The sequence below is a fragment of the Callospermophilus lateralis genome, chromosome X, assembly GCF_048772815.1.
Source record: "Callospermophilus lateralis isolate mCalLat2 chromosome X, mCalLat2.hap1, whole genome shotgun sequence".
NCBI classification, from domain to species: Eukaryota; Metazoa; Chordata; class Mammalia; order Rodentia; family Sciuridae; genus Callospermophilus; species Callospermophilus lateralis.
The window spans coordinates 60,113,224-60,127,904 of record NC_135325.1 but is presented as its reverse complement, the minus strand read 5'-3'; the positions used below and the strand labels follow the sequence as shown (position 1 = coordinate 60,127,904).

The window sequence follows — 14,681 nt, the reverse complement described above, 5'->3', positions numbered from 1 at the left end:
CACATGGAAGATAAAAGTGAGTCAATGTTTATAAAATTTTGTTTACACAGAGTAATATATCCACCCTATTTGAAATACAACCAAAATTATGTTGTTGGAATGTAAAATGTGATTACAATTATAAATAGATAACTGCACTTCCTCTGAATATAGAGACTCAATATTTGTAGTAATAATCTCAGGTGTTTAAGGTAGCCCCAAGCTAGTAATCTCATTGCGACTTTGGTTCACAGATAAAGTCATTGACTCTAGATGAGAGAGTACAGAGAGTACAGAACTTAGGTTCACAGATAAAGTCATTGACTCTAGATGAGAGAGTACAGAGAGTACAGAATGTCATTAAAATTTTATAGTTTAGTTTCAGTCTTAAAGACCTGATGAGAGATTACTACATGGACAGGTCAACATCAATGATTGTGGAATGTAATGCTGCAAATAGTTACTGCCATGAAAATGTGAATTCCCCATACAGGTAAGAGAATACAACTGAAAAGTTATGAATGCTTCCTGTGAGTACTTCCCTGTAGCTTGGGGAATTGCAAATCCATTCTGATGTACTTGCTCTCTAGGCCTCATTCCATTTGTTATTTAGCATAATTCAGTTGCTATGGTAGAATTGGTATGGTTACTCACAAAGGATTTTGTATGGAGTTGGATGCTATCATGTAAATCTTGTCTTGAAAGACGTCTTCTGAACTCATTAGTGGTGAAATAGTATATGACTGGGTCAAGGCAGGAATTTAGACTAGCAAGACACAAAGCCACAGAATGAAATATTAAAATCACTCTTCTGGCTAGGCAACTTTTAATTTCATTGGACTTGACCAGGAAATCTAAAGGAAAACTGAAGTGATAAGGTGCAAAGCAAATTAGAAATACCCCTGCACAGGTTAGAATCATCTTCAAGGCTTTCTTTTTCTCTCCAAGGTCTTGAGCAACAGGATACTTATCTTGCAGTGATAAAGCTGTCTTCCAGGAACAATACAGGACAATCAGAAGAGGAGTAATAAACCCAACCAATTCTCCAACAGTCATCATGGCAACAGACTGGGCCAGATTGACATTCCTGGTAGGAAGGTCCACGAAACATTTGGTTCTGTTGCCTGGGGTGTCATCACTGGTTCTGAGGAGTGGGAATAGTAGACAGGCAAGGCAGATGATCAGCCAGCCAGCAATACTGATATATAAGTCATATTTCTGTTTGCAGTCATTAAAGCGAAATGGGTACATGAGAAACCAAAATCTTCGCACACTGATGCAAACCAAGAAGTAGATGCTTGCATACATATTGACATACTTTAGGTAGAAACAGAACATACAGAGTCCAGGTCCAAATGGCCAGTCATGGTTCAAGTAATAAAATATCCTCAGTGGTAGGGAAAGAACTTGTAATAGGTCAGCAATGGCTAGGTTTATCATAAATATTACAGCCCGTTTTGTTTCTTTCATATAACCATAAAATACCCACAAGGCTAATATGTTCCCTATAAGACCTGGCACAAGAATGACAGTGTATGTCACTGCATAGATGAAGTACCGAAAATCTGTGTTGTCTCCATTTGTCCTGTTACATGTGTCATTAGCAAGCATGATTCTTTCTGGAGAAACTGTTTTGTTTGATGGTGATTTAAAACCTAAATTCACAATTGATTAAATCCTGTTCTTTCTAAAATATGGATTGTCAATGGGTTGAAGAAACAGCATAAAATAATCTTCTTTTTGCCACATATGTTAGCCTCTATGTATGATTTGGGGACTTTTCAAAGAATTATCTGCACAATTTCCTTGGATTTATCTGGAGTAACTACATGGAAGTCTAGTTTGCAAGCACAGATGGAAAACCGTTATAATTTTCTTCTGTTGTTTATTGTAAAGCCTCCTAGGACATCATGACAGTTGTTTTTTTCCCATTTGGATCATGACTGTGCCATATAACAGATCTTCAAATTCCCATATGATGATAGCCATCTTTTTACAGGTGTTTGGCAGGCTGCTTTTCTTTTTTGGCTCACGCAGAATAAAGGTTTGCATTTGTGTACAATGGGTCGCACACTTTCCACGATGATTAACTTGGACAATTAGTTTTCTGGGACATTTTCAGATATGTGTTGAAAGCTAAGTGAGAAACAGGCAGAGCTGCAAGTGAAAGAAAACAAGTTAATTATTGTCTGGCACATTTTTATAAAAAAGAAAAATCCTATACAAAGAAAAAAAAATTATATATATATATCTGTTTAAATGGAAAGTTTTTTTTATGTGAGTGAGGGTAATATGCTACAGATTCTACAAGGCACTTTCTGACTACAAGAAAGTATAGGTAGAAGGAACCTCAGAAATAATCTAGCCCCTTGTTCTTCCAAATCTACGAATCAATATCACATGGGAGCTTGTTAGAGATTCAGCAGATTCTCAGGTTCCTCCTTTGATCTTCAGAATCAGAATCTGAATTTTTAACGAGTACCCCCAGGTGATTCTTCTGCACATTAACATTTGAGAATCTCTAATATAGACTATAATTTCACAAACTTCACATATCCTCAGACTAATGTGGGGAAGATTTTTTTAATTATAGTTTTCCTGGTGTTTCCTCCAGAGATTCTGATTCAGTATGTTTGGTGTAGGGCCCAAAACTCATTTTTTAAAAGCTCCCCATATGATTCTGATATAGCCAGCCCAGCATTTGTCCTTGAACCATCATTTGGGGGCCACTGATTTGATCCAAATACATCCCAGATGTCTGAAAATCAGTGGGCAACAAGCCTCTCTTTAAATACTTCCATTTACATGGGTCATTTAGTCACCTCTTAATGATCCAAGACAATAGACCATAGCACCAGAACAGAGAATGAAAATCCCCAGAAAGTTGACTCAGCTGGGTCCATGACCCTTGTTCTGAGGTAAACAAATTTTAGCTTAGGGACTTGGAGAGTTGCCTCAAGGCTGCTGAAATCTAGGAGGACTTAACTGACTTTAAAGATACGTGGGAAGAACAAAAATGAAATGGGAATTATGAAACATCCTGCTTTGGATTATCAAATCCATGTGGTTTGAAGCATGCATGATTCAGCCTCTGAAGAAATTGTTATTCTTATTATTTTGCCTCAATTGCCTGCTAAGTAAAATAGCACGTTGTTCAAAGATAGGGCGCTCACTTTATTTAAAAGCATGATGAGTAACATGAACAATTATGTATGCATTCAAGTTCAAGAGGTTAAAAATTGAGGTTTCTTAGATAAAGATGATGCAAAATAATCTAGCTCCTTTATATCATCGTAAAGGAAGTAAGTGTGAAGTGAAATAAGTCAGGCAAAGAAAGACAATGGTGATACAACACACAGCTCAGAACAACCGTAAAGGATAAAGAGTTGTCATACTAAAGGTCATTCAGCTCCCAAGCTGAAGTATATGTTTGAAATATTTTCACAGGTAGTGATTTTGATTAGGTGACAGAGAAAATTAGCCAGCAAACAACAAGTATATAAAAAGGTGCTAAAGGTCACTGATCATCAGGGAAAGGCAAATCAAAGGACAATATCACTTCACTCCTTTAAGAATATTTATTGTTTAAGAGGCAAAAGATAACAATTAGGGATGAGAATGGGGAGAAAAGGAAATCCTTCTACACTGTTGGTGGTAAATTAGTGTGGCCATTATGGAAAATAATGGTATCTCATATCTGGATATGTATCCAAAGGAAACGATACGTTGAAGAGATTTTTTTTTTTTTTGTCTGTAGTGCTAGGAATTGAACCCAGGTCCTTGTGCATGCAAGGTAAGCACTCTTCCAACTGAGCTATTTCCTTAGCCTTGAGATTTCTCTTTTTTGCACATTCATTTCAGCATTCAATGTGGAATCAAGCTAACTAAACCTTAATGGATGAATAAAAAAATGTGGTATATATACAGGATGAAAAGTTCTTTACCAATTTTTTTTTCTTTTTGATCTGCAGTTTTCTTTAAATTTCTTTTTATTAGTGCATTATAATTATATATAATAGTGGGATTCATATACCACATTTGAACATACATATAAAACAGTCTTAGCAATCACATATGCCCAGTACCTATCCTTTCACTACCCTCCTCCCTCCCCCTGATCCACTTGCTTTACTCTACTGATCTCCCTTCTATTATCATCATTATTTTAATTAGCACATTATACATGTATAAATACATATAAAAATCAGGATTCATTGCAGTATATTCATACACGAACATAGCATAATTTGGTAGATTCCATACCCCAGTACTTTCCCATGACCTCCTGCTGTTTAAACAATAAAAAGTGGGAAATTCTATTATTTAAAACAACATGGATGAGCCTGGAGAGCATTATGTGAAGTGAAATAAGTCAGGCAAAGAAAGACAAATACTGCATGAGCACACATATATATGGAATATAAAAAGCCAAACTCATAAAAGCAGAGGGTAGAATAGGGGTTGTGAGAGGCTAGGGATAGAATGGGAAATGGGGCAATGTTGGTCAAAGGGTATACATTTTCAATTACAAAATTAATATGTTTGTGGATGTATTGTATAACATGGAGACTATAGTTAACAATACTGTATCACTTACTTGAAAGTTGATAAGAACTGATGTTAAGTGCCCTTACTATGTACTAACCCAACCATGCTTACTCATACTCATACAAATATGTCCATTGTTACCTTTCAATGAGGCTTTCCTTGATCTTCCTATTTAAAATTGAAACTCTCTCCTAGCCCTCCCCAACTAACCTCTGAAATTATTTTATCCATATCAATCATCAATGACCTACTTGATCATTTTTACTTATTTATTTTATTTATATTTCCCTACTAGAATGCAAAGTCCATGAGGAAAATATTCTTGCATGTTTTAATTATTTGCTGTTTACCCAGAGCCAAGAACTGTGCAAGACATAGAGTAAGTGCTCAGTGTTTACTAAATTCAACAATTTTTGTAAATGTGTATTAACTGACAAAAAAAAATCAACATATCCCAAACAAAAAGGATCACCTCTCCAACTTCAAACAAGATTCTATTCCAGATATACATATTATTATTTTGGTACCAGGGTTTGAACTCAGGGTAACTCAACCACTGAGCCTCATCCCCAGCCCTATTTTATTTAGAGACAGGGTCTCACTGAGTTGCTTAGTGCCTCACCATTGCTGAGGCTGGCTTTGGACTCACGATCCTCCTGCCTCAGCCTCCTGAGCTGCTGGGATTACTGGCATGCGCCACAGCACCCAGCTAGACTTAATTATTATTTTTAAGATAATAAATATTTCCCAGGCAGCCTGTATCAAGTTTTGGAGATATGGAGAATTTCTCACTTATTTTCCACTTTTAAATATATTCCTGGGGCTGGGGCTGGGGCTCAGCGGTAGAGTGCTCATCTCCCATGTGTGAGTCCCTGGGTTTGATCCTCAACACCACACAAATAAAATAAAGGTATTGTGACAACCTACAACTAATATATATATATATAATATTTTTTATTTATTTTCCTAAAGGAGCAATACCATACCATGAGAGAAATAATCTGTTTAGAAATCATAAAAAGCTGGATTTAAATTCTTGATCCTTCATTTAATAGCTGTGTGACCTTTAGTACCACACTAAACCTTTATGGTCCTTAATTTTTTCCTTGGTAAAATGAGAATAATCATATTACCAACCTACAGAATCAGTATGAGAATTGAGTTAATAAATATATAATGCACTTAGTATATTGCTGGGTTAATAATAAGTGTTCAAGAAATATTAATAATCACAACTGATTATTTTCTGTAAGTGAATTAATTTTCATATCAATTTTAAAATTTGTATTGTTTCTACTCTAGTTTAGGCTTTTATTACTTAATTGGTTTCTGTATTTCCTCTTTTTTTCCTTACTCCATTCTACACCCGGCTATTATGAGTTCTTTTTTAAGATAACTTCCTAAAAAATATTTACGTCTCCCTATTTCCCACAAATCACAAACCACAGAGTCTGACATTCAAAGGCTTCCTTAATAAATTACCATTTATCTTTAGGTTTTGTCTCCTACTACTCTCCTAATATGCTTAGCATTCCAGCTCAATTGAGCTCCCACTCATCAAACCGACTTTTTTTCTTTGCATAAACAGCATTTGCACATTTTGCTACCTTAGCCTTTTTTTTTTTTGGTCCTGGAGATTGAACCCAGAGATACTCTAATACTGACCTATGTCCCAGCCCTTTTTATTTTATTTTGAGACAGGGTCTCACTTAGTAGTTCACGTTGATCTGAAACTTGCAATACTCCTGAGTCATTTGGAGAATCTTCTTTTTTGCCCATCAATTTTACCTATTAGCAAAGTCCTTTCTCAAATTTCTTGTTTTTCATGAAATATTTTATAGTTAAGACCACTATGCTAGGCCATTTCTCTGAATCTCATTAAATCTGTTAAAGTATCTATGTTCCTCTTCTTTAAGTATGGTAATTTTGGGGGCGGTACCAGAGATTGAAGCCAAGGGCACTTAACCAATGAGCAACATCCCCAGCCCCTTTTAAGTTCTATTTTGAGACAGGGTCTTCCTCAGTTGCTTAGGACCTCGTTAAGTTGCTGAGGCTGGCTTTGAATTCACAATCCTCCTGCCTCAGCCTCTCAAGTCAAGTACTGTAATTTTTGTCTTTGTCATATTTATGCCATTGTCTTCCTGCCCAGCCCATCCCATCCCAACTAGTCAAGAAACTTTTTAAAGTCATGGACTGAAACTTGTGCACCTGTGTAGCCCCTAAGTTCCTAGTACCAAACTTGGAACATGGAGATTCATCAAATATTTACTCAGCAAATATTTATCCAGCAAGTATAGTGTGCCAGGCACCATACTTGGTTCTGCAAATAAAGACCTTAGAAAAAGGCACATGATACATGTCTTATTGAACCTTACAATTGAGTGAGAGAGAATGATAATTGCTGTAGAGTCTGAAAACTGTGATCATAGGCAAAACACATTGTACTCTATAAACACTAAAAGAAGGAATGATCTAAACTGTTAAGAACACCAATGTGATTCTGCAACCTGTACAATCAGAAAAATGAGAAATTAAAACCTCATTTGATTCAAATGTATGAATTGTCAAGATATTGTACTGTCATGTGTAACTAATAAAAAAAAAGAACACCTCTTGAACTGAAGTGAACTTAAAGTCAATGCTACCATCGGGGAGTCTATACTTCCTTTGCTCATTCCCTTGTTGTCCACACATTAATGAATTTCCAACTTTATATTTTAGCTTAATGAATAGAGAGCATCTCCATTAATATTCTTCTGGCTTCCTCCCTGGAAAGCTGATGATTCATTCCCTTTGTTTATGTAACATTATTTTCAAGTAGAAAAAGTTGCTTGGGATGATGAAAAAGACTTCTAACCATGGGAAAACCCTAAATCAACTGTGACTATAAATATTTCTTTATCTAGGGATTTTGGGACTAAAAAAGAAAGGAGTATTTTTTCAGAGTATATCACTATTCTTTTGAGATTGTTTTTGCATAAGATGGAATCCATATTGGAACAGGCACTGAACAGACACCAATTTTAAATGAGAGATTTATTTGAAGCAATATACCAGATTTCTTGAGCAAAATTTTTCCTAACTTCAGGATCCTAACCTTCTCAATTATACTTATTGAGAATGGGGGTGGGAGGAAGAAAAGAAAGAAGGAACTAATGGTCCAAATTTAGCATGATCAGTTTCTGGTGTCTGGAACTTATAGGGATTTCTTAGGGAATTATTGTGGGAAGTTATTGTATTTGTTTATGAATATATATATGTTCCTCTAAACCTGAGCTTCAGTGAATATTATTTATATTTCAAGAGCATCTTTCAGTTATAGTAGATCTTTGCTTTATCCAAGTACAATCTGGTTCAAATGAATATCAGGGATAACCTTGTCATTTTGGTTAAACTTACTCTGACTAAGCTTTTATAATGTTAGCTGATAAAATACCCATCAAAATATGTATCTTTTTTAGGCTGGGGATAGAGCTCAGTTGGTAGAGTGTTTGCCTCTCATGCAGAAAACCATGGGTTCGATCTCCCACACCACAAAATAAATGTATCTGTTTTACTAAAGTAAAGGAAATGATCAAAATACTAGACCATCAAATTACCTAGTCCCTAATGGTTGTCTTTGAGACATAATAGCAGCAAGTGGGGTGTGGAGTCCTGCCCAGAAACTACTTAATCCCACATTATAGCCAACAAGTTGCTCAAAAAATCAACTTTATTTTAGAGTTAGGGTTAGGTGTACATTTTAGTAAGCCAAGAAAAAAGAAGACCAAGTACCACAAGTGACTGAAAAGGATATGAGGCTGACCAGGTGTGTGCATATGTGTGGGAGGCAACTGTACCATTATTACACATGAATAATCACAAATATTGGACAGAAGAGAGCAGAACAATTTCTTCCTGATTCTGATAAGCACACATGGCTAATTTCAAGGCTTCCCCCTTTCATTTTATTTTAGATCTTCAAAGTCAAAAAACTTACTATCTTTCTGGGAAACCTGCCCAGGAACTGCATGTAATTGAAAGCTGACTATATGGCACTAAGCACATATTTTAGAAAATATGAGCTTGGTAAATTCTTCCAGGAAATTTGCTAGTTCTGCCCTAGTGGATGTTCCACTGGATTTGTTATTTAATCTGAAAGAGGTATATTCTATCTGGATGTCACCCTCCAATGAGGTTCCTTCCCAAATCACTTTAGCTTTGACACCTTTTTTTGAGTCTCCTATAGGTCAAAATCATGAAAGAAAGAAACACACATATATAGACAATACAGTTATTGTGAACATTGCCACTTTGCCAGGAAGTTATTTCACTTAGCTAAGTCTAAACATCTCTGCTGAGTTCTGAAACTCATTTTGTTTTCAGCAAATAGTATCTTTTCCTCTGCTCTGAGAAGTACTCTTTTAATTAACTGGAGACAGCAAGAAGGTCATCACCCAGCTTCATATCACTAGTTGATAATGCCCAGTCACATTGCTTTTCCTTAGATATTATAGTTTGCAGTTATTTTATATTCTAGAGAGCAGTACACACCAATTGGTATTGGGGATGGACATATTCAAACCTGTACTAAGAATTAACAAGTACTCTGCCCACATCCATGTCCCTACAGTCCATTAAAAAATGTTAGGCTGGGGGCTGGGGTTGAGGCTAAATGGTAGAGCGCTTGCCTAGCACGTGTGAGGCCTGGGCTCGATCCTCAGCACCACATTAAAAAAATAAATCAAATAAAGTTATTATGAAAAAAAAGTTAGGCTGCTCTTATGCAGCTTCCACCTCCCAGGGCCTTGTTTTAGCCACATGGTATGCGGGTGTCCATTTTTATTATTTCCCTTTTGCAAAAACTGGATCTTTCAAAATGTGGTTCCTAGGCTAATGTCAATGCTTTTTAAACTGCATATTCCTGGATGTACTGCATCTTAATTGCCAAAGGGTGGAGCTAAGGCATCTACATTTTAACAAGCTTCACAAAAACCAGATCTGAGAGCCTTCAAATTGAAGAATCTTCCTTCAGTTAAAAAGAACAATAGCATAGTCTCCAAAGTTAAGCTAGAGTCCTTGCAGGCATTTACTGTGCTTTCCTAACTCCATTACCTATATTCTTGATTGTTCCTCAACTTAAATTGTTATATTTTACTTTAATCCATCAAAATCTTACTTATCCTTGAAGGCCACTGTCAAAAAATTCTACCTTTTCTATGAAGGCTTTCACTTTCCCTGCCTGGTTATGATCATACCCACCTGTGAACTCCAAGACTACTTTATTTATATCTGAAATATGCTTCTTTTTAGAATCTTATATGCTACATTCTTTTGTCAACAATGCAAATGATGCTCCACTTTGTTCATTGCTATTTTTCTTGTGATTCATAGTGGATCTCAAGACTTATTTATCTATACAAGCTTAAAACACTAGTGAAAGTATTAAATCACTTTTTGATGGGTACTTTAAAACACTGAGCAGACAGTTTAGAATTGCATGTACCCAAATATCTGGCTATCAGTGTCTCCTGTTTTTATTACTCTGGGAGCATGTATCCTGTCTTTTTAGAAGGCAAGTCACTATTTCACAAAGTTCCGTTTTACACATTAAATTTCAAATATTTTCACTTTTTAGAAATGATCAGAAGATCACAAGTTATGTTACAGTGGGAAAACTGTATGTATTTCCTGTTCTTAGTGCTGACACGGCTGTGGGGATTTTCCTCAGCTTTTCTGAATGTTCACCTTGTGTCTCAGACCAGACATGAGCATTTGGACAAGAAGAAGGATTTTTTTTTTTAAGGAAAGTTATGAGCTTCCAAGCTTACATAAAATAAACTAAGGTCCAAGATAATCAGATCCTTCTGGCCATTTTCACTTTTTTGCAGGCCTTCTTGCAATTTTCTCTTTGACAGTGTGCCCTATCCACTGCTCCACAGGATTAATAGCCTGTGAAAGTGGAGGAGTAAACCAACCTTATGGGGTCTGGTAGAGAGTGCAAGGGTGGAGTAGAAAATAAAACCAGTCCCCAGGGCCTCAATCCAGGACTGGCCATGGTTTTGGGTGTAGATGGCTACCTAATGTGGTGTGATTTCAAGGCATCAAAATACCTTCCTCTAAGAAAAAAAGACAGAAAAAATATCCCACTTGTCTAGGAATCAATCTCCTTTTGCCCATATGAAGAGTTTAGGCTGGGAATACCAGACTCCCCCCTTTAAAGATCAGGCCCAGAAACTCAAGCCTGGCACCCTTTCCTAGGGAATGTCAGTACCCCACACAAACACAATTTCTGGAACATGTGTAATCAATCACAGAGTTTTTACATCCTTTGATTTTCAGCTCACTGACCATATTAACTTTTTTCTGTTCTTTGTGCCTAGTGGCTTTTTCCTCCACAGTTACTTGTGTTTTATTTATATTTTGGGGTCATTTTCTCCATGCTATGTTATCCAAAATCTATAGCATTTTGTTTTAAAGAACAAAAGGGTAATGTAGAATCTTCGAAGTAGACACTAAGGTCTTCAGAAACCTATTGGAAAATTATTTAAAGGTTTAAGATTTTAAATATTAAAATTCAAGTGGCAAAAGTTAGTTATTTACTTCTCAGTAATTAGTCTAAAATGTGTATATCAAGCCTTCAGCAACGACCCTTAAAAATGCCTATGGAAAAGTTTATATCACAAGAGCTAGGCAATTCAATTAAAACATGCAGATCTTATTTCTGTATTTTAAATGACAGATAATAGATCATGTCCTGATATTAGGCTTTGAGGGAAGTATGGCATATTTAACACTCTATTTCAGAAGATTGATATAAGCCTCTTGTAGTGACATGGTTTTGTTGGTTTTTGTTTGTTTGTTTGTTTGTTTTTGATACTGGGGATTGAAACCAGGAGTTCTTAACCACTAAGCCACATCCTCAGCTATTTTTTTAAATATTTTGTCTAGAGATAGGATCCCAGTTACTTAGTTCCTCACTAACTTGCTGAGGCTGGCTTTGTACCTGCGATTTTCCTGCCTCAGCCTCCTAAGCCATTGGGATTATAGGTGTGCATCACTGTACCACAGCTTTAGTCTTGTGCTGGACCTGTATTGGTGGCATGTCTTTCCATACTCAAAGTGAACAAGTATCTAGAAGATTACATCTCAATTTTCTACCATATTTTCTATGCTTTGAGAGTGAATTCTATTAATGAAACAAGATTCTGGATGAATTACTTTGACCTCACTTTAAAAAATGACCCTTTAAAATCCTTGAGCAGTGACCACATGTCAGAAACCAGTATGAGTGATCCCACATTTCTCCTTCTTGGCAGCATAGCAATCCTCATTAGTAGAAGCAAATCAAGTATTTTAGAAATGTCTGATTCTCAGAAGCATCTTTCTTGTTTCTGACACTGAGGTGTCATTAAAATGAAAATGGACAGACTCCTTGAGTGTTCTTCCAACAGTAATAGCAACTCTATGCACCGTGACTTAGGAGGAAGCAGAGAGGATAGTAGCACAACATTGCTAATGTATCTCCTGCTTAGCCTTGTATTCCTACTCCTTCATAAGGCACCACACTAAAGAAGAGAGCTATAAGTGTAATGTGTTAGATGGGTAGATATCCATTGCCTTAAGCCATCTCTAATGAAGGCTACAGGAGTAAGGCAAGGAGAATTCTTGATTAAACTCAAGGATTCCTGAGGCAAATCTATTGCACCACGCTCCAAGAACCTAAGTAGTTACATACTCACTTTGAGGTCACTGTATTCTGATTCTGGAAGAAATATGCCTTAAATATGAATATCAGTATTATTTAATAATAAGTCTTTATCTAATAATAATACTATATATCCTCATCAGAACTATTGTTACATTTGTTTGTGATGGCATTGTATACACTGATTGAAAGGAGGTGGTGAAAATTGAGTCATATGGAACCCTTTCACCTTCTTCCTCTCAAAACAGTCTTGTAGTTACTAGATTCACAATGACTTGGGAAATTTGCTCTCCTCTAAGAAAGGGATGAAGTGTCCTAAAGGAAAACAGACCTCATCCTGAGTCTGTACTGGGATCAGGCCAGTCCCTGGAGCTTGAGACATAGGCAATATGTGACTAGAATTTTGCATATTTGTCTTCACTGAATAATGTTCTGTTACTATTTTTTTTTCCTCCAGTGGTGTTATTTGCAACATTTTATTCAATTTTGATGGCTCTTTATTTCACTGAAGTAAAAACTAAGATAACTCAATTTGGGATCCAATGAAGGAGAACTTACAGGCCAACATTGTGTGCTACTGATTTTGGTTTTTAAAAACAAATGCAGAGGATTGGGGCTGTAGCCCAGCAGCAGAGCAATTGCCTAGCATGTGTGAAGTGCTGTGTTCGATCCTCAGCACCACATAAAAATAAATAAATAAAATAAAGGCATGCTATACATCTATAACTACAACAAATAAAATAAAGAAACAAATGCAGCATCTATCTTTTTGTATTTTGTAGTTTGAGTTAAAAAAGTATCTAAGAAACCTAGAAAATCCCTTCTTCTCAATATTTTATACATGGTTAAAAAAAACAAAACAAAACAAAAAAAAAAAAACTAGAGCTTGTATTCTGGATTAACTGAAACACCAGAGAGGCATCATCTACTTAAAGTAATCAGGCAAGAAAATAAGGACATCTCCACAAATGCAAGCTTTTTGTACCTTTCCAGCATAATATAAGCAATATTCAGCAATATTTTGGAAGGATGAACAAAGATTCATATTTTATCTCTGTTTGCAACATTTTGACATGAGCAACAGCCCTACTTCCCAGAGTTTAAACCCAAGAGAGTCTAACCACTAAGCCACATCCTCAGTCCTTTTAATTTTTTATTTTGAGATAGGGGCTCACTAAGTTGCTTAGGGCTTCACTAAGTTGCTGAGGCTGGCTTTGAACTTGTGATCCTAATTCCTTAGCCACCCAAACCACTGGAATTACAGTCATGCACCACCATGCCCGGCCTATGAGAAAGTTCTTTAAAGGAGAATTTTTATAATCTCATTTCCTCCTCAAGGTTTTCATGCCATCCCAATTAGAATTAGCCTTCCTTTTTTAAAAAAAATTCCCACAGTATGTTTCTTTTACTTCTATTTGCCTGTCCAATGGTATAATGCATTGTCTGTACAACTACTAGACCATAAACTGTCTAAAAGTGAGAACACTTTCCTATACATCTGTGTATTTCCCTCAGCAGTTACAATAATTTTTTATTAAAGCCCCTTAGCAGACCTTTAGAAAATGTCTGTTAAATGAGCAATACAAATGTCTTTATATTTGTAAAAGCACTGTTTTCAATATTCAGTTCTGAATGATGTTCACAGTATGACATTTAAAGGTCACGTAAGTTATAAAATCTAAAAAAAGGTAAATTTTTAGCTATCAGGTTAATCACTTATATTGGCCACTGAAAGCATTTAGAGATCACAAATTTTACCTTCTTTAGAACTTTTCTTTTTCATTTACTGAGAATGACATTAAGATTTTTTTCTTTTTAAGACTTATACCTTGCCCCTCATTTTCCTATTAGAGAAAATTGCTCTCCTTATTGGTCCCCTGCCAATGAATAAGTACTCTGGACACTATCCCACTGAACTAATTAGGATTTCCTACAAAAAAAATCACAATGTGTGTGTTTAAGTATTTGGTAAGCATATTGAATAATCTTTGGTAACAAACAAAAAGAAAGCACCTCCTTCAGAACAATAATAGGCCCTAAAGCTTCGTGTTCATATAACCTTAAAAAAATCATCCAACTAGAAACTTACCATCTTAATCTGCTAGCCATTGGCTAAGGCAGAGTATACAACCATTGCTTTTTTAAAAGATTCCAACTCTTGAGAATATACATTTAAGCAGCCACACTGTATTATGATCAAAGAAAGCAAAAATGAAAGCAAATCAGGCTTAAAAAAATCACTTCCTCTCCATTCACATGCACCAAAATGGAGTAGAGCACACTTCTCTGTGGCAATGTGGTGTTATTTTTACTTTCTCTAGCATAGACTGCTGCCTTCCCATGGCAGGAAATGAAAAGTTCCTCCCCCACCGTAGCCAGGGGACTCACCAAGCACCTAAAATGGGTTGAACAGGCTCTGGTCCCAAAACCTGGAGTCGAGAAATAATGATATATAATTAAATTTATC

The 14,681-nt window shown here is 36.0% G+C and overlaps 1 protein-coding gene across 1 annotated transcript in view; it reads right to left on the bottom strand.

Moving 5' to 3' along the window:
• Nucleotides 1-370: 370 nt before the first annotated feature.
• Nucleotides 371-14,681, bottom strand: part of Gpr174 (G protein-coupled receptor 174) — a 31,442-nt gene continuing 17,131 nt past the window's right edge. The window contains exon 3 of the mRNA XM_077107369.1: nt 371-2,136. Within this exon, the coding sequence (XP_076963484.1) occupies nt 589-1,590 (1,002 nt within the window). The 5' untranslated portion in view covers nt 1,591-2,136 and the 3' untranslated portion in view covers nt 371-588. The remainder of the gene's footprint in view (nt 2,137-14,681) is intronic.